The sequence below is a fragment of the Eurytemora carolleeae genome, unplaced genomic scaffold (genome assembly GCF_000591075.1).
Source record: "Eurytemora carolleeae unplaced genomic scaffold, Eaff_2.0 scaffold392, whole genome shotgun sequence".
NCBI lineage: Eukaryota > Metazoa > Arthropoda > Copepoda > Calanoida > Temoridae > Eurytemora > Eurytemora carolleeae.
Genome location: NW_019396285.1, coordinates 198,364 through 224,714, shown reverse-complemented (window position 1 = coordinate 224,714; position 26,351 = coordinate 198,364). Strand labels below are relative to the sequence as shown.

At 31.5% G+C, this 26,351-nt stretch overlaps 2 protein-coding genes across 3 annotated transcripts in view; one reads left to right on the top strand and one right to left on the bottom strand.

Moving 5' to 3' along the window:
* The window catches only part of LOC111700165 (innexin shaking-B), a gene marked incomplete in the record, with an annotated part of 27,836 nt that extends 21,402 nt beyond the window's left edge, over nt 1-6,434 (top strand). The window contains 4 exon segments of the mRNA XM_023470993.1: nt 2,322-2,457; nt 3,452-3,557; nt 4,426-4,553; nt 5,113-6,434. Of these exon segments, the coding sequence (XP_023326761.1) occupies nt 2,322-2,457; nt 3,452-3,557; nt 4,426-4,488 (305 nt within the window).
* Nucleotides 6,435-9,726: 3,292 nt separating this feature from the next.
* Nucleotides 9,727-24,236, bottom strand: LOC111700169 (invertebrate-type lysozyme 6). Of its 2 annotated transcripts, XM_023470999.1 has the most exons (6): nt 24,018-24,231; nt 21,055-21,164; nt 20,585-20,678; nt 18,284-18,357; nt 12,108-12,161; nt 9,727-9,867 (listed from the first exon to the last, which is right to left on the bottom strand). In XM_023470999.1, the coding sequence occupies exons 1-6, from the start codon at nt 24,067-24,069 to the stop codon at nt 9,766-9,768; spliced, it is 486 nt and encodes a 161-aa protein (XP_023326767.1). In that variant the 5' UTR covers nt 24,070-24,231; the 3' UTR covers nt 9,727-9,765. The 2 variants fall into 2 exon arrangements, with proteins under 2 accessions (XP_023326767.1, XP_023326768.1); XM_023471000.1 differs by lacking the exons at nt 9,727-9,867; nt 12,108-12,161; nt 18,284-18,357 and adding an exon at nt 18,430-18,653 and having other exon boundaries at nt 24,018-24,236.
* Nucleotides 24,237-26,351: the final 2,115 nt, after the last annotated feature.

Below are 26,351 nucleotides of genomic sequence, written 5' to 3'. Positions count from 1 at the left end.
CTCCTTCCTCAACCACTCCCCCTCCCCAGCCACACCCTTCATTCCCCCACCATCTCCACTGCATCCCTTCTTCCTCCCAACCCTTCATTCCTAACCCACCATCCCCTGCCTCCTTTCTTCCCCAACCTTTCTTCCTCCGCATCATTTCCTCCCCCTTTTCCCCCTCTTTCTTTGCACCCCTTTTTCCCCCATTCCTTTCCCCACTCCCCTCCTTCCTCTTCCCATCTCATCCCCCTCTTTCCATCCTTTCCTCTTTCCTTTCCTCACCCTCCTTCCTTCCTACTTTCCTTTCTCTTCCTTCCCCGCCCTTCTTCATTTCGTTCCTTCTTTCATTCCCCCTAAAAAAATCTACCTCCTTGATATAGGAACCCTGCTACAATAACACAAAATCTGCTTCCTTGATATAGGAACCCTGCCACAACAATACAAAATCTGCTTCCTTGATATAGGAACCCTGCTACAACAATACAAAATCTGCTTCCTTGATATAGGAACCCTGCTAAAACAACACAAAATGTTTATATATTTTCAACTTCTTTAAAAGTTTTAAACAAAGAAAAAGAGTTCATCAAAGATTTATACTTTATAAGCTTCAGAAGAATGGAAGAATTTATTGATCGATAAATCGTTTATAGCCCTTGCATCTACATTTATTTTCCGTACATTAATATAAAGTCAAGGAGACATTGGCATCTATATATATACTTTGCTTGTCTATCTGTATGATTGTCTGTTTGTTTCCAATAAACGTCAAAACGGCTGAACAGATCGGGCCTAAATTTTGCGTGGGACCTCATATGATCCCAGGGAAGGTGTTTAAACAAGTGACAACTTAGTTTATATATAATTGAATATAAAGAAAATTTTATTAAAAAAACCGCGATTTTTTGTTATATAAAAGAATTGTCGTTGAAATTTAAAATGGCCCTTCATTTAAAGAGAATTGATTACCCATGACTTATAATGGCATCCTGTGAATTTAATTCTGATAATTTTTCCATTGTTTCTGAAGCAAGAAGTTTGCAAGTCACTTTTTAAGCGAAACCACAAAAAACAGTAAAAAATTTTAAAAACAATAACATTGATATCTTATTCGTACTTGAAATTACGCTTACAGTCCCTTTAAAATATCACTTTTGTAACTACGCTTACAGTCCCTTTAAAATATCACTTTTGTAACTCTAACTTTGCAAGGATTTGAAATAAATTTGTTTCGAAGAGGCTTCAACCATGGTTCTTGTAAAATATACTAAACCCCAATTTAAAGATTAAAAATCATGAGAGCACTTTAACATATTTTAATGATATTAATCCGACTCCGTTTGAGAGAAAAATCTAAAGAGTAAATTTTTCCACAAGTGGATTCTTGAAAATTTTATATTTTACAAATTTAAAATGATATTAAGTGAAAAGGAAAGATATCTTGGTCTAAAAAGTTGCGCGGCAAAATCCTAAAAGTTTGAAACGTTGAAGACAAATTATTCATTCTTGGCGGAGGAAACTCGAGCTATGGGTTAACAAACAAATATCTTCTTTATGAGGTTTAAAGAATTTCCAAAATATCTCATCTAAACATTTTTCTACAAATTTATTTACCAGACATTCTCCGCATCTTTAGATCAGCTCTTCCATCAAGCTTTTCATGTATTTAATATTTATATCGATACTCAAATATAAAACCATATATTTTTAAAGACCAGTTCTCAAATTTGTTCAAGTTCTTACAATTGCTTTATCCAACTCTTTACCTCATGTCTTGTTTTTAATATTTTTACATTATTCTGTGTTCTGTACTCTTTCTAATATTCTGTATCCAATGTACAATGTCTAGTACAGTACCCGGTGTTTATCAAAAATTATTCTGTATCTTAAATCTAAATATTCTACCTTGTATCTGTGTCCTGGCCCCATGTGTATTTATATTTCATCTTGTATCCTGCCTTTTACATCAGCTGTATACTAAATTCTGTATTCTGTATCCTACCTACACCCTTCATCGTGAATTGTATCTTGTATCCAAATCCTGCATCCTGTATCCTGAAACCTGCATCCTGAATCCTTTATCCTGAAAATATCCTGTATCCGATATAAATTCTGTATCCTGAATCCTGTATCCTAAATCCTGTATCCTGAATCCTGTATCCTGAATCCTGTATCCTGCATCCTGTATCCTGTATCCTGTATCCTGCAACCTGTATCCTGTATCCTGAATCCTGTATCCTGTATCCTGAATCCTGTATCCTGAATCCTGTATCCTGTATCCTGTATCCTGTATCCTGTATCCTGAGTTAATTCTGTATCTTATATCTTAACTATCCTAGTGAATGAGAAGATCTACATATTTATCTGGTTCTGGTTGCTTATCCTCGGGTTCTGCACCACCCTCGTCATCATCTACAGGATTGTGATCGTCTTCAGTCCATACGTTCGAGCCTTCGTTCTTAGAGTCAGATACAGGTAGAAGATTTAATAAATAGGACTCCATGGGCTCATTCGTAGGATTCATTTGAGACATATAAACTTTTTAAAGATCTTTAAATCCTGAGTTTGAGCGCTAAGTCGACATTAAAAACGTACTTTTGGGTGGATACGTTTTCAGAATCGGTGTTTTAAAATTAATAAATAACAACGACGAAAAATAAAGTAAAAATCATACAGTAATCTAATTAGATGGCTAGGAACATATTTCTCAAGAGACATTTGTCAATAATGCAATGCTAGAATCAATTATTTCGTTTCCATCATTAAATTGAATTTATAATTTTCTTTGAATTTATTCGCAGATTTCTTAAAATTCTTCTAATGTCGTCTTTTCGATAACAATTCCAGAAAATCTGCAAAAAATGTTTTGAATAATGAGAAACTATAATAAAGAGAAAATAGAAACTAATAATTGAACAACATTACTTATTTTCGATGACAAGATTAATTTTTATTTTCTCATCCTGTTCCTAAACAACTAATTAGTTTACTGTAGAATATTGTTTACATTTTTTGTCGTCGTTATTTAATTATTATTTAAAAGTTTTATTATTATTTAAAAGTTTTATATGTCTTAAATGAATCCTAAAGAATTTGTCCACAACTCTGAATAAAAAATTTGATTAAAATTCGGAGCTGTCTATATTTTAGTTCGGGTTCCAAATTCACAAATCCCATTTTAAACTTTTGATGCACATTAGGCCGCGATTTAAATAATTTGTGAAAAATTAGTCTCAATACTTAGCCGCCATTGAAACTTAGATAAGACTCGTGTCTATTGATATGTTGGGAATTCTCAGAGTTGAGTCCAATCTAAAAATCAGTAAACCACTCTGACAAAACTCACAAAGTTGGTCTGGGTTAAACTTTAGTTGGAAGATTTTCTTTTTAAATGAAGTTTAGTGTAGTTTTCTGATGTTTACTAATTGTTCCTTTTTTCTCTTGATACTAATTGATTTATTGAATTAAGACGAGTGAAGAAGGAATGTATTGACACTATTGTCGGGAAGAGTTATGTTGGAGACTGGTTTCTCTTCTATCTACTTGGACAGAATATAGACTCAGTAATATTTAAGGTAGTATATACTAATACAAAGGAATTGAGTCTTTGCAACAAACTCTAATTTTCTAATCCCTATATCTTTGATATTTCAAACTATGAGTTCTGTTAGATCAAATAATATAAGTTTGAAATATCATCTAGCTTATTTATAAATATTTATGTACAGGACATTGTACACGAGCTAGCTTCTTTATAAATATTTATGTAGAGGACATTGTACATGAGCTAGCTTCTTTATAAATATTTGTGTACATACAGGACATTGTACATGAGCTAGCTTATTTGTAAATATTTATGTACAGAACATTGTACATGAGCTAGCTTTTTTATAAATATTCATGTATAGGATGTTGTTTATGAGCTACAATTCTTCATGAATATTTATGTATAGTATGCTGTACATAAGCTAGCTCCTTTATGCATATTTATGTACATGATGTTGTCCATGACCTAGTTTCTTTATAAATAGTTATGTACATGATGTCGTACATGAGCTAGCTTCTTTATATATATTTATGTACATGATGTTGAACATGACCTAGTTTCTTTATGAATAGTTATGTACAGGATGTCGTACATGAGCTAGCTTCTTTATGAATATTTATGTAAAGGATGACGTACATGAGCTAGCTTCTTATATATAAATATTTATTTACAGGGTGTTGTACACGAGCTAGTTTATTTATTGATATTTATGTACAGGATGTTGTACATGAGCTAGTTTATTTATTGATATTTATGTACAGGATGTTGTACATGAGCTAGCTTCTTATATATAAATATTTATTTACAGGGTGTTGTACACGAGCTAGTTTATTTATTGATATTTATGTACAGGATGTTGTACATGAGCTAGTTTATTTATTGATATTTATGTACAGGATGTTGTACATGAGCTAGCCAAGAAGCTTGGATACCGATCAAGAGATATAGGAGAAACCTGACTGAAGGAAGAAAGAAGTAACGGAACCCCGGATATATTAAAGAACGGCACTGCCTTCTAATCTAGGAAAGTTGAAAATAAACTTTATCAAATTTTTAAATTAAAAACAAACAAAAAAATGCTTCAAAAGTTTGTTCTGATATTTAGTTTTTGCTAGGTAATGTTAATTAAGATTTTTTTTTACCATCATTAAGTCCAAAAGTTAGTTCTCATTACAATCTCCCCGTTTATAGTTTTTATTATCTGCATTTAGAATCTTTTCTAATTATTACAAGATATCATCTCATCATTTTAATTAATTTTTGCAGAAGATTGATTCAATCCTTTGTTTCTTGAGTAGTTTGCAATTTTGCAGAATATATTTGATATTTTACACTCAAAGAAAACGTCACATTCATTTCTTTTTTGTCATTTCTTTTGGGATAAAATTAAAAAATTCTTGCTCTTCAGAATTGAATTTTCAAAGACTCCTACATTAAAATATATATATTGTTATAGAAACATTTAATTATGATCTTAAAAACCATTGAAGTAACTTTTAAAATGGACTTTCTCTTTTTGACAATTGAGTTGTAACAGTTTAAATATGTTAAAACATTAAGAAGTTTATTTTTAAATAAAATAGGTTAAACTTGAATCTCCTGTGCTCCTAAATTATACAAAAGAAAAAAAGAAAAAATGAAAATTATAAATATTTTGCTTATTTTAATTTACATATTTTGAGGCATTTTGAGCTAGATATTTCCGTCTACCTCCCCCCCTCCCCTCCCTCTAGATCTATAGAAAAACATGATTTAGAACTATTTATGCTTCCATTCTTTTGCCAATATTTTAATATTTGACCTACTTTGTGATAAGAAAATAAAAAAAATATATCTTAATAACTTTTAATAAGCTCATGGGTCGGGAGAAATCTTAATTTTATTAATAAAAAATAACCCTTAAATCAACCCCCAGTATTTTCCCAGTTTGTTAGTTATTGATCAAGGTGTGTATAGTGAAGGTGAGGAGGTATTGATCAAGGTGTGTATAGTGATGGTGAGGAGGGCAGAGCAATCAAACAAACAGCTGAGTTTAAACCCAGCATTAACACTATTTACAAACTGTTGTTTCTTTTTACAAAATCTACTGTGGTAGGCGATTATATCAATGCAATGAAGACGACTTTTATATTTAAGTTTTGATTGTTAACAAGCTTAATTCGAATTGAAAGTTAACAAGTAACGAAAAAGAAACTTTTCAAATTAACAACTTCTATTTGTTTCCATGTTCATGTGTATCTTTGCTGTTTCAAAGCTTGATATAACTCAAAATTTGAATGAAAAGTCGTCTTCATTGTATTGATATATTTGACTTAACGACGACTGTAGTTCATAAGTTATACGTCACAGTAACCCCTATCCTTCCTACCTTTAGTACACACACCTTGGTATTGATTATATAATAGTTGCATCAGATATGTGCTTCCTTGTTATCCATGTTTTATAGCTTTCTTTAACAATTTATCAGACCTGTAGTCTCCTATGTACACTGTACAGCGTGCAATGTTGTACACTTATTATTGTACATTTTATTTTACTGCGTAAAAAATAATGAAACTGTGCTTTTAAATATCAATAACAAATGGATGAGGTTCTAACTTTTTAATTGTGGCGTAATAGGACAGTTCAGTAACTCTGTCTACAAAAAATACAGTTTATCAGCTGTTCTAAACTGTCATAAAAAATACGTACGAACCCCCCCCCCCTTATTTTCTCTCTACTCATTGAATGAAAAGCAAACCAAGCCGTGTCAGCATTAAAAAGTATTCTGCTGAGTATGAATAAAACTGCCGTATCACAAATAGAAAACATTAGCTGCACCCTTCATGCATAAAATGTGTATATTATTATTGTAAATGTACGCATAACAATTAATGTAGAGAATAATAGTTTTTAAAACCTGAAATTTTAAAGGATAAAAGTATTTGTTGAGACTTATTAAGATAGTTTAAGGTGTTTACCAACATATCCTGTGTGTACTGTACTGTACTGTACTGTACTGTACTGTACTGTACTGTGCTGTACTGTACTGTACTATACTGTACTGTATTGTACTGTAGTTTACTGTACTGTATTGTACTGTAGTTTACTGTACTGTATTGTACTGTACTGTACTGTATTGTACTGTACTGTACTGTACTGTACTGTAATTTATTTTATTGAACCATACTGTACTTTACTGTACTGTACTGTACTGTACTGTACTGCAGTTTGCTTGTTTAGAGAAGGTCTGAATATTAGGTGCTACAAAAACCAGACATTGTACGCTAGCATGTATTCATTCAAAAATACTCTTGCCAAAAAAGTTTGATTTTGATGATCTAATTTTGAAGAAGTTTTTTCAAAATCACATTTTGCGTTTCGCATGCAAAATAATTCCATGTTTATCTTTATTTAGAGAATCTGAAAATGGCTCCAAAGTATGTTTTAATTTGAAAAAGTAACCCATGAAAGAAAAGTTTAAAAAAATATATTTATATTAAGGTTTTTTTTGTTAAATTCCTGACTGATAAAAAAAAAATAACTTCTTTTTGATTTTGAAGAAAAATCGTGTAACTCAAGCATTAATACTTTGGGATGGTTCATTTTTTGCACTGTCACGTTTTGCCGCGTCTAAAGCCTATATGCGTACTGTACAATTTCCTCTAGTCGTCTGAAAGTAAGTCCAGTACATCAAATGAACCGGAGTTTTCAGTGTAAACTGTACACTGTACAGTACACTGTATGTACGTTTTTCAGATTCTTTCTTGAATAACAATTGAGCTAAATATCACTTATTTTGTTTTATGTAACGAATGAAATAAATTATACTGAAATAAAAATATGTTTTCATTTCAATCTTTAATATTCAGAAAGGTTTGTTCAAGGAAAAAAACACATTAGAAAAAAGAATGGAGAGAATAGTTTTTTTTTGATTTTTATAGAGGTTTTTAAGATTCGTCGCGCGTATAGTTTTACACGTTCAAAGTAGGGCCAAGGTAGGATTTAAAGGTTTACATAGTTCACTTCAATATAAACATGAGGAAAAAAGAAAAGACGCAAAATTATTGATCTTCTAACTTTGTGACACCGCAGCTCCTCTAGTTTTGATTTTACGCTAAGGTATGAGATTATTTGTAAGTGGGTAGAATACATTCATAACTATTTCACTCTTCTCATTAGTTATTTGGAAAAAGAAGATTTGATTAAAACACGTAAGATTTCAATCTAATGCGTAATTGAGTTTTATCAGTTGGGGTTCTAAAGCATGTTCTGTTTATTTCACTTTACTGACAATTTACCAGAAAAAAAATTATAAAAACTAAATAGTTCTGATCAATTAATTGCTGGATGTTTGTGGAGGTTTGAATAAAAATTAGCATCAATTTATTTGGTTCGTTTTTAAACATTCAGTGCGTTTATGCCGTATAGTCTAGAACACTCAAAATGAATCCTTAAGAATTTATCCACAACACTGCACACTCAGTTTCACTACCTTACATAGCCAGTCTGTCCCTTTAAATCTTTTTAATGAACTATTTGTATCACAAGTAAAACATTATCAATCCTGAAGAATTTTAAATGTTTAAAATATTTCCAAAAAGACAAATTTTTAATCGTTTTTATTAGGCATTTGGATAAATTGCCTAACCAATAATCAGAGTAAACATTTAGTGCAATTTAAGCAAAAAGTAAAATTTTAAAATATCTGTAACATTTTATATTCTTTTAGAGAGTTATAAAAGATAAAAACCATTATTTTTTTTAAATCAAAACAAAAAATGAATGTTTAACAAAACCTAACTAAAAAATGATGCCCATCTCATTCTTGTGGTGTGGAGTTCGGCGGTTTGAATAAATTCTTTAAAATTCCCAACTTGAAAGAAGAAAATGGATTAAATATTAATTAGTTTCAAAACTTCTTCTTTACATAATATTCATCTGAAATATATATTTTGCAAAAATAGAATCTCACATAATCAAAATAGTTTGTTATTCTGCAGTTGATGCAATTAATGTATGGATGCAAAAGTGTGTTTAAGCTTTTTATCCTAATAAACGTTGTTTTATTGTACTAAAAAGTTTTTTTATATTAGGTACAACGCCCACAAAATGGGAGGTCTTTGTTAAAACATTTTGCTAACCTCCGAAAGTAGGCCTAGCTAATATTTGGAAAGGAATTGAGTCTTTGCCACAAACTTTGATTTTCTAATCACTATATCTTTTTAACCCAATGTCGTAGATATTTCAAACTATGAAGTCTTCTAGATCAATAAACCTAAGTTTGAAATATCAAAGTTTTTGCCCTCAGGTTAACAAGATATAGGAATGGGAAAATCCGAGTTTGTGGCAAAGACTCAATTCCTTTGTTCTCTTTTCCAAAGGTTTTGAAAGGAAACAAAAATTTTAATCTAGATATATATATTTAGGGTTTTAAGGCGCTTCGTGCCCATCTTCTATTTAAATTGTGAACCTTTTTGTCTACATTTAAAAACAAAGAAGAAAAACATTTTGCGGATTTAAATAAAAAATTCGCGGATTTTCAAGAATTTAAATTTTTTTACAAAATTAAAAACCTTTAATACACATTTTTAAAAATTTTTTATCATTCATAAACCTTCCCTGGGATAACGCAAGGTGCCACAAAAAATTTGGGCCCGATCGGTTCAGCCGTTTTGACGTTTATTGGATACAAACAGACAAGCCAAATTTATATATAGATATATAGAATACTAAAGGTAGGGGGGATACGATTTGTATACACATTTGAATGTGACAGATTTAGGCTGATATGAGAAATGGACATTGATATTTTTTGCTGCTAGTGGAAATCATCTGAAATAATTATGAATGTACAATGAAAGATGAAATTATATCATCCACAAAATGAAAAGCAGAATTTTATCTGGATTCATTATAAAGATTAAAACTGTTAATATTGCACTGCAAACTACCCAACAGGAGAAGCGACAATACTGTTTCAGCTTTGTGACATCGTAGCTTCTCTTGTTTTGTCTTAACCTAACCTAACCCTAAATAATACTAAATAAATACTAATTTGGTCATGTACAAAATTGATAGGAGGGTCCAAAAATCGTACACAAGGACAGACCCTGTTTTTCTCCTTAGCACTTTAAAAAGAGAGATGTATGATTAATAAGATCTAAATCTTACACACAATTTACTTCAGTGTTTTCATGCAAAATCATAATAGAGTGTTAATTGTTAAATCTTTATTAAAACGTGTATAAAACTATTTATATATTCTGTCCCCCGCTAAGAACATCAGCTTTACACTTCTGGAAAATGTTCCAGAAATCTGTTCCAGCAAGAGAGTTCCCACAGTTCCAGCCACCATTCTGTTCATAAACATTCATTTATTAAAAAAAAAATTTACATGTAACATCCTTAGAATAATTTGAGAAAATTAACTTTTTGACATTTCTTTTAATGTTGCAGAGAATTCCTTTTTTATTTAATTGTAAACTGTAATTCAGTATCTTTTTTTAAAAAAAGAGTATTGTTAAGTCCAATTCGTTTAAGGGTTTAAATACCCCTCCTTAAACAAGCCGCCCCCCCCTCCCCCTTCCCCCGATTTACGTAAAAGTTCGTTAATTAGATCGACCCCCACCACCACTTTATACACATACATCTGAACAGTTTGTTTTTAACCTTTGTGACAGAAACAATTTCAAGGAATAATAATTGTCTTAAAACATTTTTTAAAAGTGAATATTTGCAAATTATCTTTTTTTCTATCTCATAATCTGAGTTCGTTTCCAGTTCGTTATGTCCATTTGACAGCACAATTTTTTTTTAAATTATCTTTTTTGTCTTATTATTTTCTTGTGATTTTAGCAATTAAAAAAATTTTTTTTAATGATTTTGATGGTTACTATATCGTTAGAACTGACGAGGGTCAACCCAGACCGAAATTTATTTTCAATAAACGTGGAACTAACATCTACTTTTTTTACTCTACAGAAGTTTGGTCCATTACCATCACCGAATTTTAAATCAGATGAAACATTGTATGACATATTCAGTGGATCTTATACTTAAACTTTTTTTTGTGTTAAAATATTCAAAACTTTGACGTCCTTAAAAAAATATTTTGTAATTATATAAATTTTTTGTGAAAATGAACTTTAAAAAAATCATATTTTGAATCAATAAAAAAAAAGATTGATTTTAGTTTTCATATAGTTTTGTGACTTAGTTTAAATAAGCCTGTTTAAAAATTTTGTTTTGACTGTTTATCAAGTAAAAAGAGCCTTTGTTTAAATATCTTGAAAACCACAGCCGATTATGTAACTTGACATTACCGAATATAAGAGCTTTGTTTAAATATCTTGAAAACCACAGCTGATTGTGTAACTTGACATTACCGAATATAAGAGCTCTTTGTTTAAATATCTTGAAAACCACAGCTGATTGTGTAACTTGACATTACCGAATATAAGAGCTCTTTGTTTAAATATCTTGAAAACCAGTGCTTATTGTGTAACTTGACATTACCGAATATTTTACATTATACGGTTTCCAAAATTTCAATTATCATTAAAGTGAATATATTTCTATTTTTAAACTTAAAACAGCTTGCAAAAAAAATTTCACACGTTTTTGTAGATTAAATTGAATAAATCACACAACATCTTTGCATGAAGGGTCATTTGAGCTTACGTTTGTACATTCCCTATAATCTCCCTGATATAGGTTTTCTATCTGGTCTGTTAGTCTCTGTAAACGATGTACTTATTTGATTGGAATGCATAGTATTCCTTAGATTAAAGATGATATCTAGTAGATCCTAGATATACATGTATTTATCTTACATGAAGATTAAAGAATATATCGTACTTTATCAGTACTCACAACGATTCAGACTGATGTAAAAAGTTGCACCAATTTATGGACTGGGTTGATTTTAAAGTGAATGTCGTCTTCACCTCGTCAGTTTTGAAGCATGTACATTTAAGAACTACAAAGAGCTTAAGCTTTAGTTTAAAAAAATCAATTGTCAAAATCAGAATCGATTTTTGGAACACAGTGCAGTGTTCACTGTATTTTTTAAGTAAGTATCAAAAAAGGATTGCTGTTCATAACATTTCTTAAACATTAATTATAAAACTTTAAAAAGGTTTTCCTTGCTATTCTTTTTTTAGTCTATGTGAAACATTTTAGTTGTATTTGACCAGTCGTTTAGATGTATTCACAAAATTATTTTCCGACTAGACCAATTATGAATAGTAACCTAGATACTTGTTATATATTCCATAATGAGGTCGGGAAAATCTTAAATAAATATTTAAAACAAAGAAACTGATTTTTCTGCTCACACACTAATTTTCCAATATCTTATTCTTTGCAACCTGATTTCACAAACCTTTGTTTTTTTAAAGCTAAGAGTTGTGCTAGATCAAATAGTTAAAGTTTGAAATAAGGTTGCGAAGATGTAGGTATAAGGAAATTAAACTAAGAGGAAAGTGTTCAATTTCTTTCTTCAACTAAACTTGGGGTGTGTACAGCAGTACCCTGACCGAAGAAATAGTGTGTTTCGGTGGACAGAGAAGGATTGTTTAAAAATTTGAATATTTTCCTTATGAATCATGACGTAATCTTCACAGGTCACCAGCTGATCACCGTTACAGTCCTAGAGTACAATGATCAAAGATTACAAATATTACAGACTAAATACAGTAATAGCTGAAGTGCCCGGCGTTGCCCGTGCAATTTTAAAAAACATTTTTTTTATTTCAATTTTGAAGAAAAAAATTGATTAAATTTTCTTTTTTAGCCTTTTTAATGTGTTTTCTCATAAAAATGTCAACCCATTAAGTTCTGCCGTTTCGCCAGCAATAGCTAACATATATATAGATATATACATATATTTGAGCAAAGAGCTTTATTATATAAATACAATGTAAAAAATAGTTTTCGCCATAGAGTACAGTACAGTACAGTACAGTAGAGTACAGTACAGTACAGTACAGTACAGTACAGTACAGTACAGTATGACAGAAAATGCATTGTACGAACACATTGTACTCACAATTCATTATAAAATCTATTTCAAACCTTGAGTACAATAGTATATAGGAATAGAGTGAGTTCGCTTGTACATTTGTACAAATGTACAAAGGAAAAAGTACCATAGTACATAATAGTCATAGAGTGAGTTCGCTTGTACATTTGTACAAATGTACAAAGGAAAAAGTACCATAGTACAGGATAGTCATAGAGTGAGTTCGCTTGTACATTTGTACGCCTCTGCCTAAGCCTAATGTATGACATTAGTTGAAGGGATTTTGTTTACTGTTTACATATTTAACCTGAGCTGAAAACTTTAGAATTAGATATCCTTAATCCCAATTATTTTCTTCTTAAACCGTTCTTTCTTAGATATAGTAGAGAAAAATCAAAAACCGGTTTTTTAAATTTAGAGAGTCCCTCGTTTCTGTATATAATCTTAAATGCCGCCGCAAGATTTCAAATTTATCGGCTTCATATATGCGACGCTTATTGGTTGAATTCTATACTCTTTTCAGGATACAAGAACAAGATTAGGTTAGTCTTGATATTAAGAAAAAGATCGAGGATCAAGTATTAATCTCAATATCCACCATTCTAAAGTTTTCAGCTCTGGCTACAAAGTTATTGATATTGTTCCTAAAAAAAACATGCTTTTTTGTTTTAACTGTTTTAACACGCCCTTTTTTAAATATTTGATCTTGATTGATTTTGAACTGAAAACTTTAGAATGGTGGAAATCGAGATCAATGCTTGATCTCCTCTTTTTCTTAATCTCCAGATTAAATAATGCTTGTTCTCCTCTTGTTATTAATCTTCAGAGCTGGGAACTTTAGAATGGTGGATATCAAGATTAATGCTTGATCCTCTCTTTTTATTAAATTAAATTAAATTCAACCAATCAGAGTCGCGTATCTGAAGCCGGGAAATTTTAAATTTTGTGCGCCATTTTAAATTAATATACAGAAACAGGAAGGACTTTCAAATTTAAAAAACCGGTTTTTAATTTTTTCTCTACTACAGGGTATCCCACGAAACATGACAATAGCAAGACGACTTGAAAGTCGTCTTTGATATATGAATTTAATTGCGACATTTAGTCTTCTATCTACTTTAACATGTATGATTCTTGAAACAATTATTACATAATTCTCCTAGCCCTGGCATTTCCAAAAAGTGGTCTGCGTTTTTTGTGATTTCAATATTACCGGAGATATAAAGAGTTTGGTTCAGATTTCAATTTTTTAAATAAAAGCAAAATTGTCGAAATCTGAACGAAATTCTTCATATCTCGGTCTATATTGAAAGCACAAAAAAGGCAGACCACATTTTGGAAATGGCAGGATAAGGGATATTTTGTGATATTATTTATAGAAATTTACTTCTATAATTAGGTTGACAAATAAACGCAGCAAATTATATCAAAAATCAAGACGACATTCCAGTCGTCCTGCATACTGTCATGTTTCGTGGGACACCCTGTATATCCAAAAAAGAGTGGATTAAGAAAGAAATTAAAAGTTTCCAGATTGGATATTCGGATCAAGCGGTCGAGATTAAAGGTATTCAATTCTAAAGTTCCCAGAGCTGAAAACTTTAGAATGGGATATCCTTAATTCCGATCGGTTTATTAATATGGAGATTAATAACAAGAGGAGAACAAGCATTATTTTAGCTCGAGATTAAGAAAAAGAGTGGATAAAGCCTTAATCCCAATATCCACAATTCAAAAGTTCCTAGCTCAGATTAATCCCGAGATGGGAACTTTTGAATGGGATATCCTTAATCCTGATCGGATAATTAATCTGGAGATTAAAAATGAGTGGAGAAAAAGCAATATTTAATCTGCAGATTAAGAAAAAGAGTGGATTAAGCCTTAATCCCAATATCCACCATTCTAAAGTTTTCAGCTCAGATCTGTTAACTTATCAGAGCTGAAAACTTTAGAATGAAATATCCAGATATCCGATCGGTTAACTTCTCTGGAGTTTAAATTCATGTGGAGAACAAGCAATATTTAAACTGGAAATTAAGAAACTTTATTTGAAAAGAGTGGTTTAAGCCTTAATCCTGATATCCACCATTCTAAAGTTTTCAGCTCTGGAGATTAAATTCATGAGGAGAACCAGCAATATTTAATCTGGAGATTAAGAAAAAGAGTGGATTAAGCATTAATCCTGATATCCACCATTCTAAAGTATTCAGCTCAGTCTGGATTAAGGTTATCCACCATTCTAAAGTTTTCAGCTCTGACTGATTTAAAATTGGAATTTGTGAGTTTTGTGAAAAAAATTCGCGCATTTCTAAGATTTTTCTATGAAGTGTTAGTTATGAAAAATACCGCCGGGTTTTAATGACATTTTTATTTATGCTTGCACAGGTGAACACCAGCTCTTTCCAAAGGAATGTCATTTACTCTCAGACAAAGAAGAATCAATGGAAATTTAAACCCTCGATGGATTCAATGTTAAACCCGATACATTGTAGAGTCGACCCAGCACATTTTATGCAACAAATGTAGTCTGGCAAAATCATAGTGCAGTATATTACAAAGAACATTATATTAGTATTAAAATTATTAAGAGTGCATAAACATATCAAAGTCAAAAAGTACAATAGTACGGTGTCCGAAGTCCGAATTTAATGAATTTGAGCCGCGTTTCAAATCCGCTAAAAAACCGGTTTTAATTTAGCGCCGGCTTTAATTTTAAAACATTGAAAACAATGTTCTGTGGAAACAAACATATTTGAGCCGCGGCTCAAATTCTTTAAATACGGCCTCGAATTTAATTAATTTAAGCCGCGCCTCAAATCCCCCAAAAAAATCGGTTTTAATTAAGCGCCGGCTTAAATACAATTTTAAGTGGAACCAACCATATTTGAGCTGCGGCTTAAATTTAAGCCGCGGCTCAAATTCGACCTCAGAATGATCAAAACCAATTTTACAGAATAACCTCTTGTATACTCCTACAGAATATCCTCTAGTAAAGATTACAAAATGGAATACAACAAGACTCTAATATTATCCTGATTAAAAGTATTTCATTTGTACCAAATAACCTCATGTACAGGTTTATGTACATATGAACAAAATAACCTCATCCTCATGCAGAAGACGAAACGAGACTTTCAAGCGGACTTTTTGTTAGTCTTTTGTCTCTGTAGCAGGAAACTTGTTTTTATCTTTGCCAAGTCATTAAACATATTTTTTAAATGCTTTATTTAAAGCAGAATTCCAAATTTCACTTTCATTTAAGTAGTTTAGGTCGTTCTTAAAGTCTTATCTCTGTATAACGAATAATCTTGGAATATTAAAATAAAAAAGATATTTTGTAACCTAGATTTTCTATTTTTATACAACACTTCATGGCAATGCGTATAATTAATGTTTATTGGTTTGCTTTTCACGCCAAAAACTTTATTCGTGTATTGTTCAAAATTTAATGTAGTTTTTACAAGACCTATAAACACGAAACTATCTTCTCATTTCTCTAATGATAAAAACAAGGTCAAAGTTTCACAATAGCAACATGTGTCTTCACTACACTGTTCATACTAAACTGTACATTGTGGACTGTACAGCACAAAGAAGGCTGTACACTGTACAACGTACACTTACAATGTACAGTGTACATTATTCACTAAAACCAAACCATTTAAAATAAAACATAGGTTATGATATTATAAGGTTGGTTTCGTCATAATTATCAATTATTGTTATCAAAGAGACTAAAGGAATCCTCCATTTAAAGATTGTTGAATTTTGACAATTTCTAAATTTGTCTCTGCAGCATAAATCCGCAAGTCACAGTTTTATATACACCTCAATTGAAAACAGTCAATTTTCAGCCTGAAAATATGGATATCTCATTGTTTCTCGAATCAGAAAGAAGTGAGAGCTGAATTTTCACTTAAAAATGATGAAATAATTAATTTAAAATGAAATGGTATGATTTACTTTGTATATAAATGTCCCTAAATGATAAAGATATAACAAAGATCAGATTAAGTATTGTGGACAACAAAAGAAGTCATTGTTTTAGTTAATTTTAATTTTATCTAGAGAATATTTTTTTAAATTTTTTATTGGATGCAATTAACATTTAACATTTACAACTAAAATGCAAAATATTACGCAATTACGCAATTACGCAATTTAAATTATATTTTAGTTAAATTACTGAAATCAGATGGAAAAATCAATTAGCTTTATCCATTTTGCTGTTAAAGAGAGGTGCCGCAAATCTTGAAAGAGAAAAGAGGAGAAAATGATCAGTATTAATGATCAGTATTAATGATCAGTATTAATGATCAGTATTAATGATCAGTATTAATGATCAGTATTAATGATTAGTATTAATGATCAGTATTTTCAGTTACACTGAAAATACTCCCGGTGTCAGTTTTCCTACTGCGATATTTAGGTTAAGGTTAAGGTAAAGGTTAAGGTTAAGGTTAAGCCTTAAATCCTTTTGTAATATGCAAGTTTTTGCACTATTTTATTTTTCTCTCCTAATTTTGTGAACGTTCCCTTTCAATAATAAGTTTGTTAAATTAATTTGCATTGTCATTTCTAAAATTCAAATATTCTTTGTGTGCAATTAACCAGCCGTGCTAGGTGGACCACCGCAACATATTTCAGCAGGATTTCGAAATATTTTTAACCTCCAAATATTCCGATTTATCTATATAATAAAGCTCATCACTCATTTATTTGTTAGCTATAGCTGGCCAAACAGCTGGACTACATTGGATGCAATTTTTGAGGAACCCATTTTGACAGGTGACAAAGGCTGAAAAAAATATAACTTTTTTCTTTTAAAATCTGGGTTGTTTTTAGAGCGTTTTTAAAATTCCACGGGCAACGCCGGGAAATTCAGTTAGTCTGTCTGTTTGATTGTCTGTCCGTTTGTATATAAAAAAACTTCAAAACGGCTAAACCTATCGTGCCCAAATTTTGTGTGTGACCTCATATGACCCCAAGGAAGGTTTATGAAACATCAAAATTTCTGGAAAATAGTTGGTTTTTTGTTGAAAATGCAACAATTCACCAAGAAAAATACGCCAATATTTGAAAATGATTTACATTTGCCAAATTTCAGAGCAACCTATAAGTTATAAGCTAAAATTATTTACAGGAAGCGCCCTAAAAGCCTAGTCTATAAATATATAATTATAGATACAATTATAGGCTTGTGGAAGACGACTATCGCCCTCCTTAGCCGATCTCCACAACAAGAGAGGATTAGCTTCGCGGCATGGTACTTTCTAGAATGATCTCGAACCAGCCTTGTGATATATATATATTTGAATTGTATTAAGAGAAGTAGTTGTAGTTATAAAGTAGACCTAAATATATATTGGTACAGTTATTCGTGTTTCAACAGAGTCCGTCCTTCCGACCTCTATAGGCTGGCTGGATAAAATAGTCTAAAACTTTTCAATTTGGATGTCATAGGCTAATGTTGGAAATGTTTAAAAATCAACGGGCAATGGTGAATTTCACTAAAATCCACGATTTAATATAAGGCCCGGGTAAAAGGCGGAATTTGAACTTAAAATATTCTACACTCTCAGAATTGGAAACGTTCACAATTCCTTAAATCAGTTATTTGTAAATTATTCATAATATTTTTACAATTTGTTCATGACCAGAACATATTTGTACATGATCAGAAAATATTTGTACATGATCAGAATATAAAATTACGTGTTATGTACAGTACACTGTACAGTGTCTTTTACCTTCCCAAACCTATTAATGTAAGATCTGATTGTGTTTGCTGCGCAGATAATATCCAAGGAGCATCTTCTCCAACCTAGAGTACAGAGGATTAATGATCTGATTATGTTTGCTGCGAAGATAATATCCAGGGAGCATCTTCTCCAACCTAGAGAACAGAGGATTAATGTAAGATCTGATTATGTTTGCTGTGGAGATAATATCTAGGGAGCATCTTCTCCAACCTAGAGTACAGAGGATTAATGATCTGATTGTGTTTGCTGCGCAGATAATATCCAGGGAGCATCTTCTCCAACCTAGAGTACAGAGGATTAATGTAAGATCTGATTATGTTTGCTGCGCAGATAATATCCAGGGAGCATCTTCTCCAACCTAGAGTACAGAGGATTAAAGATCTGATTATGTTTGCTGTGCAGATAAAAACAAAAGCAAAAAAGCGATATGTCCAGCGTAAAGGCAAGACATTCTGATGTTGACAATTTTGCGATGACATTTTTTGTTTAATTTTCCTTCAGGATTTTAGCAGTTACATTTCAACAAACAAATAAAAAGTGGATGAATTCCCTTCTACATTAAACATCTTGTCATTTCACCATTTATTTACGGACTAACAATTAATTTCAAAAGAATTTTAAAATTTCTCTTTTTATAGGCTTAACGCGATAAAAAAGCGCTTTTGATTGCTACTAATCTTACTTCTATCTGTTGCGTCTATAAGGAGAAAAGTGTTAAAAACTACTCACACAGAAGAACGTAGTGTCCATACAAATTCGGAAAGATACAACTTTCAACTCGGATCGTAAACAAATCAATTTAATTCCAAACAAATCATTCAGATATTACAAACAATAGTCATCGGTTATTTTTCGACGCATTCATATCTAGTTAATATTTCATAATATTTTTGATTTTGTTTTTTAAATTCATTTTCGCTGGCGCTGTATTTTCGAACATTCCTAGAAAATATGAAAATGTCGTCTTCATTATCAAAATCCTCGAAACAGAAAAAATGTAACTCTCAGATCATGAAAAATACAAAATATTATGAAATATCAACTATTTACGAATGCGTCGAAAAATAATCGATGACTATTGTTTGTAATATCTAAATGATTTGTTTGGAATTAAATAAATTTCTTTACGATCCGAGTTGAATGTTGCATTTTTCTGAATTTGTATGAACACAACGTTCTTCGGTATGAGTCGTTTTTAACAATTTTCTCCTCATAGACGCAACAAATAGAAGTAAGATTAGTAGCGATAAAAAGCGCTTTTTTATCGCATTAAGCCTATAACCCCTTTCATTTTTCGCGAACACTCCCTTTAACCGAACAAAAGAGTTCATGGAACCATATTTGTATCCGCAGGTTTTTCAATTTTTTCCGTCCTGATATTTGTAAAAAAAAAAAGATTAAAAAACTGATTTCTCTTCAGGCGTTTAGCTCATCAGTGGTCAAAATACACAATTTCAAATTAACATAATTACACATTTAAATACAGAATATTGAATTGATGAAGCGGCAACCAGTCCAGAAATAAACTAATATTTACAAAAAAGAGATCTGTTATAAATGGTTTTATATAGCATTAGAGTTCTTGTAACAATTAGTTTCAAATGATAAAAGAGTCACTATCAGGTTGGAAAGATATATAAATTTTAAAAATTAGAGTTAGAGGCAAGAAATAAGTTCCTCCATCCATCAAGTTCGTCTGGGGGAATGGTTGGCCAATTTTTACCGAAAGTTACATCTATAGTTTTAGGGAAAGCAAAGTCGTTTATTTTTACAAAGGAACTTAATTTATTTACCCTTTTATTTCGCGAACATTCCCTTCAAGATTTAATTAATATATTTATTCAGCATGAATTCATACCCCGTGAGTCCGTGGAACTTGTACTAAGGAATTAAAGTAAGCTAAAAATAATCCCAAATCTAAGATTTAACCATGTTTTAATAATGACAAGTTCAATAAAATATCTATCTATCTCTCAATTTTGACACTTTTTCCCATATTACATCTCACACATTGTAATTAATCGTTTTTTCTCACAGAAATCACTTTTTACAACAATCTGATATTTTTCCAAGGAGATTGTTGCAAATATGGTTTACACCAGGGGACTACCAGGAGACTACCAGGGGACTACTAGGGGACTACCAGGGGACTACCAGGGGACTACCAGGGGACTACCTGGGGACTACCAGGAGACTACCAGAAGACTACCAGAAGACTACCCGGGGAATACCAGAGGACTACCTGGGGACTACCAGGGTAATAGAGATAGATGTTAAGCTAAAACTTACTCTCTGGGTCCTGACTATTATCTCCCTCTATCACACATTGTCCTGCATCCGTCCAGAAACTTTTAGAGATGAGGAAAGGTCCACAGAAAGAATTCTAAAAATAACTATTTTTATTTATTTTTTAAATTTTAGTTTTTTGTTGTTGCTTTTATCGTGGGCATTTTTTTTGTTAATTTTCTTTTAGTAATTGTTTATTTTGTAATTTAGTTGAAGGTCCCCACAGAGGATATAAGAGTGGAAAATAAATTGAGTTTTTGACACAAACTCCATGATTTTCTAATCCCATATTTCTTTGCAATCCAATTCAAATGCCGTAGACCTTAGATATTTTAAACTATAAATCAAATAATCTAAGTTTGAAATATCAAAGATTTGCACCATTTTATAGGTTAAAAAGATAAAGGAAATATAAAAAAAAATACTTTTATAAGAAGTCTAGGGAGGGGGGGCACTGCCCCCTGAATACGTACCCCTCCAACACACTGAGTTGCTTGGTCGCATCTTGTACTGGCTTCACAGATGCATCCTATACAGTTATCACTCAGACCAAGAGGGGTTGGATCACACTGGTAGTTGCTCTCTAAATATAAATAGTTTTAATAGTTATCTACGTAGTTTTAAATGGCTCTCTATTCAAAGGGCGTCATACGTAATTTACAAATTTGGCTATTAAACCTTTATACAGGGTGTCCCAATAAACATGGGAATTCATTGACGAATTCTATATAGTCTTTTCAAATAATTCTTTGATTTAGTATAGTGATACCTACTGAGAAAGCTGCAATCTGTAAGAGTTTCGTCTGCTATGTTCACATTTTGTTTGTTTTGACTGCATACGGTTGTACTTGCACTACAAGAAAATTGCAGTACACAAACAGAGTAAACTTGTCCGTATTCCTGTTCATCTTGCGGAGACATTATAGACACATCTTTACAGCCATTTACCGTTTTCATAAAATAAACTCTAGCAGACGTAATAATATGATGGCTTTTGAAATTAGATATTACAGTGCTAATTCATAACAAAGACGATATCGAATTCGTCACTTAATTCCCATGTTTTTTGGAACACCCTGTAAGTATCGATGATAACGTCGGTTTCTACTCTGCATGAAGCAGCCTTTTCAGGACGTAACTCATAACTTGGACCAATTTGATGTAGAAAACTGATATTTAGTTCTGTCCCATTTTTTCTCAGAAAAGAATACAATGTTTAGATACTGTTGGGAATCATTTGCGGCACTCTTTAATTGTTGAGTCACTGATAATCATGTTGGTGAAATTATTAAACCTTTATTTTTATGATAAATTTGATGAGATGTGAACATATTAAAAGGATTTTGAGGAGCTATTTGCAGAGTTCTTTTTCATCTACCGTAATAACCGGAAAACAGTGGAAAAATTGTCGTCAAAAAATTCAAGAAATGTGCCCCATCCTTATCCTTTAAAAAAAAACTTATTCGGTTGTCTTTAAAAATGTGGGTTCTGAAAGAATCTAGCTAAGGTTTATGTAAAGATGGAGCAGATAATAAGAGGAATCTAAGGTTTATGTAAAGATGGAGCAGATAATAAGATGAATCTAAGGTTATGTAAGAATGGAGAAGATAATAAGATGAATCTAAGGTTTATGTAAGAATGGAGAAGATAATAAGATGAATCTAAGGTTATGTAATAATGGAGAAGATAATAAGATGAATCTAAAGTTTATGTAAGAATGGAGAAGATGAGAAGAGGAATCTAAGGTTTATGTAAAGATGGAGAAGATGATAAGAGGAATCTAAGGCTTATGTAAAGATGGAGAAGATGATAAGATGAATCTAAGGTTATGTAAGGATGGAGAAGATAATAAGATGAATCTAAGGTTTATGTAAGGATGGAGAAGATGAGAAGAGGCATCTAAGGTTTATGTCAGGATGGAGAAGATGAGAAGATGAATCTAAGGTTTATATAAGAATGGAGAAGATGAGAAGAGGAATCTAAGGTTATGTAAGAATGGAGAAGATCATAAGATGAATCTAAGGTTTATGTAAGGATGGAGAAGATGAGAAGAGGAATCTAAGGTTTATGTAAGGATGGAGAAGATGGTAAAAGGAAGGGAAGGGTTTGGAGAAAGTGCGGTGAAAATAGTAGCTGACAAGCTAGAATATATTAAATATGATGTATTTACTCTGTACACTACATAGAATAGAATACACAACTTTTATATTTTAAACATACATTTTATTCAGTCAAATTTCTAAGGAGTATGAACAGAAAAGAAAGGATGATTGAGAAAGAAAAGAAAGAATAAAAGGTCGAAAGAAAAAGGTTGAATGGATACAAAGAAAGAATGAAAAACAGCACGTAATATTTAAAAAGGAAAAAGGATGAAAGGAATAGGATACACGTAATACGTAAATATGAAAAGGTATGAAAGGATGAAAGGATGGAAGGATAGACATGCATAACAAGTAAAGAGATGAAAGTATGAAAGGATGAAAGGAATAGGATACACGTAATACGTAAATATGAAAAGGTATGAAAGGATGAAAGGATGGAAGGATAGACATAACAAGTAAAGAGAAGAAAGTATGAAAGGATGAAAGGAATAGGATACACGTAATACGTAAATAAGAAAAGGTATGAAAGAATGAAAGGATGGAAGGATAGACATAACAAGTAAAGAGATGAAAGTATGAAAGGATGAAAGGAATAGGATACACGTAATAAGTAAATAAATGAAGGTATGAAAGGATAGAAGGATAGACATAATAATCAAAGAGATGAAAGGATGAAAGGACACACATAATAAGTAAAGAGATGTAAGGATGAAAGGATGATAAACGATATATCACACAAGCTGTGCCGATGGTCAATGAGAATGACAGTCACGTTGCTTGTTTCTTCACTGTAAGCATCATTTTAGGTAGTCCTCCATGATAAACGAGATAGTGAACGAGATATCCTTAGTTTTCCAGTTAAAATATATTATTTTCAATTGTGGTTTTTCTTTAAAACTACTAGAGGAATTCATGCTACAGAGACAACGAAGAAAATTGTCAAGATAGACAAATGACGATATGTTCCTCAGTGTTTCTCAGATAAAGGTTTCAAGGCCACCGAATTGTAAATAAAAAATGCCAACTATTTAAGGGACGGTCACTTAAACAATACCACAAGTTAACAATTATCTCAAATATTTCTTGAGTTATATCAAAATCATATTTTTATAACAGACTGCCTTTGCAACCCCTAGCTTCACCTCGAGATTAAACAATTTGTCTGACCAAGCTAAGAAAATTCCTATGGTTCTACCGAGTAATTCTCTCGTCAACATTTGAAGTTAAATGGTCAAGGGGTTTATGAGTTATGATCTGACATACAAACAGAGATTACAACTTTATGATATTAAATTTATCAGCTATAAATACTAAATATTTAAAAAATACCAAACCTTGGGCTGTTATGGTCTGAATTAGTAGATAGCTAACAAGAAGAGAAATCATGTTTATCTTCAGCTGAATTAAAACTGCCTGGTTAAGGTTGAATATGATTCTCCAGGTTAGGTTTAAACTACGGATTCCAGAGTTCAACTGAGACGGTTCAAACCCACTGAGGTAGATTACTCCACCTATATTGTACAAGGTTATCCACCACCCACCAACCTAAAATATTCAGAATTATCAAAATTATTAAAAAATTTGCTGGTGCTTGTTATCTCTAAAATGTCTTAATTTCTTGACTCTTTTTTTGAATATATCACGTTTTGGGACACTTATTATAAAACAAAAGGAAAGTACAAAAGTATAGATATATAAATATTTATATACTTCTTTAAACAAATATACCAAAACATAGATAGATAAACTTCTACCATGAGCTCCCGAATATATAATCTAACTTAAAAAATTAAACTGTCAAAAAGTTTGGAACGAGAAAAAGTTTTCAAAATTATATATTATATATTAATAAAGGCACAACAGAAAATAGAAAACCATTTTTTTGTCTCTCTATTTGTTTATTTGTCTACGATGAATAGATCAAGATAACATATGCTCTTTGGAATGAGAATTCTAAAAACCCGGTTTGAAATCTTTTGTCTGTTAAGATGTACACCTAGATACAGAGAACCACCGCACTGGGGTTTCCAGTTTAAACCTTAGTTCATTTCTCAGGGGTGTGGCTTAAGCTTCAGCTATTGCTCATCATATCGAACGGAAACTTTTGAAATTTTGTTTCAATAAAACCTAGCTTCGTCATTCTGGTTTCGATGAAGGAAAAGAAATTGAGTCTTTGTCGCAAATTAGGATGTTTAAAAACCAATGTCAAAGATATTTTATATTTTAAACTTTGAATTCTGTTCGATAAAATATCCAAGTTTAAAATAACAAAGATTTACACCATCAGGTTGCAAAGATATGAGGATGTGAAAATTCACTTATCTGGCTTTTGTTCAAAAGTAACAGTTTTAGAAAAATGAGGTGCACATTTTTTTCCCGAAAAAAAAATAAAAATCATCCGCCGAGCATTATTGAAAATGATTCCGCTGATCCTTAATTCAATACGAGTTTTAGACGAGAATAAAATTTATATTCCCTAATCAAAATAAAACATTTTTTCAGACAAACTGCAGATCTTAAATTTTAACAGCTCTTTTTACCCAGACCAAATACATTTTTTTCCAAACTAAACCTATATTTTTGCTAAACAACAAACTGATATTCATTTTAGACCAAACCAATATTCTTTCCAGACCAAATCGGTATTCATTTCAGACCAAACTGGTATTCATTTCAGACCAGACCGGTTTTCATTTTAGACCGAACCAATATTCTTTTTAGACCAAACCGGTATTCATTTCTGAGTAAACATATCAATTTCGTTATGCTATACCAAACCGATATCATATATGGTATACCAAACCTATATTATATATGGTGGACCAAACCGATATCATATATGGTATACCATTATATATGGTGGACCAAACCGATATTATATATGGTGTACCATTATGTATGGTGTACCAAACCGATATCATATATGGTATACCAAACCGACATCATATATGATATACCAAACCGATATCATATATGGTATACCAAACCAATATCATATATGATATACCAAACCAATATCATATATGGTAAACCAAAACCAATATCATATATGGTATACCAAACCGATATCATATATCGTATACCAAACCAATATCATATATGGTATACCAAACCGATATCATATATGGTATACCAAACCAATATCATATATGCTATACCAAACCGATATCTCTAATAGACCAAACCCATTATGTACTTTTACGTACTTGTGATTGAAGAAAACTTAAATTTTCTTGAAATCTTACAAGTACAGAAAAGATGATTTGTACTTTTTTGAAAAATATTTTATACTTCTGCAATATGATATTTACTGAAATTACGCAAATTGGCATGAACAAGTTGAAAGAAACAGATGGAAGATTTGACGTAAACATATGCTAGAGAAATTAAAATATCAGAGTTGAAACATTTCGGCCTTTTACACTTACTCAACCATTATCAACACCTCTCATCTTACTCAACCTTACTCAACATTTCTCCACCTTACTCAACCTTACTTAACCTTACTTAACCTTACTCAACCTTACTCAACCTTATTCAACCTTACTTAACCTAATTCAACCTTACTCAACCTTACTCAACCTTACTCAACCTTACGTAACCTTACTCAACCGTACTCAACCTTACTCAACCTTACGTAATCTTAATCAACCTTACTCAACCTTATT

Excerpts from the sequence above, each read along its gene's own strand:
- LOC111700169 (XM_023470999.1), bottom strand. The coding sequence starts at position 24,069 with ATGATTTCTCTTCTTGTTAGCTATCTACTAATTCAGACCATAACAGCC. Across the intron at positions 21,165-24,017 it reads TCAGACCATAACAGCCCAAG|AGAGCAACTACCAGTGTGAT; the intron begins GTTTGGTATTTT and ends ATTTATATTTAG. Across the intron at positions 20,679-21,054 it reads CAACTCAGTGTGTTGGAGGG|AATTCTTTCTGTGGACCTTT; the intron begins GTACGTATTCAG and ends AGTTATTTTTAG.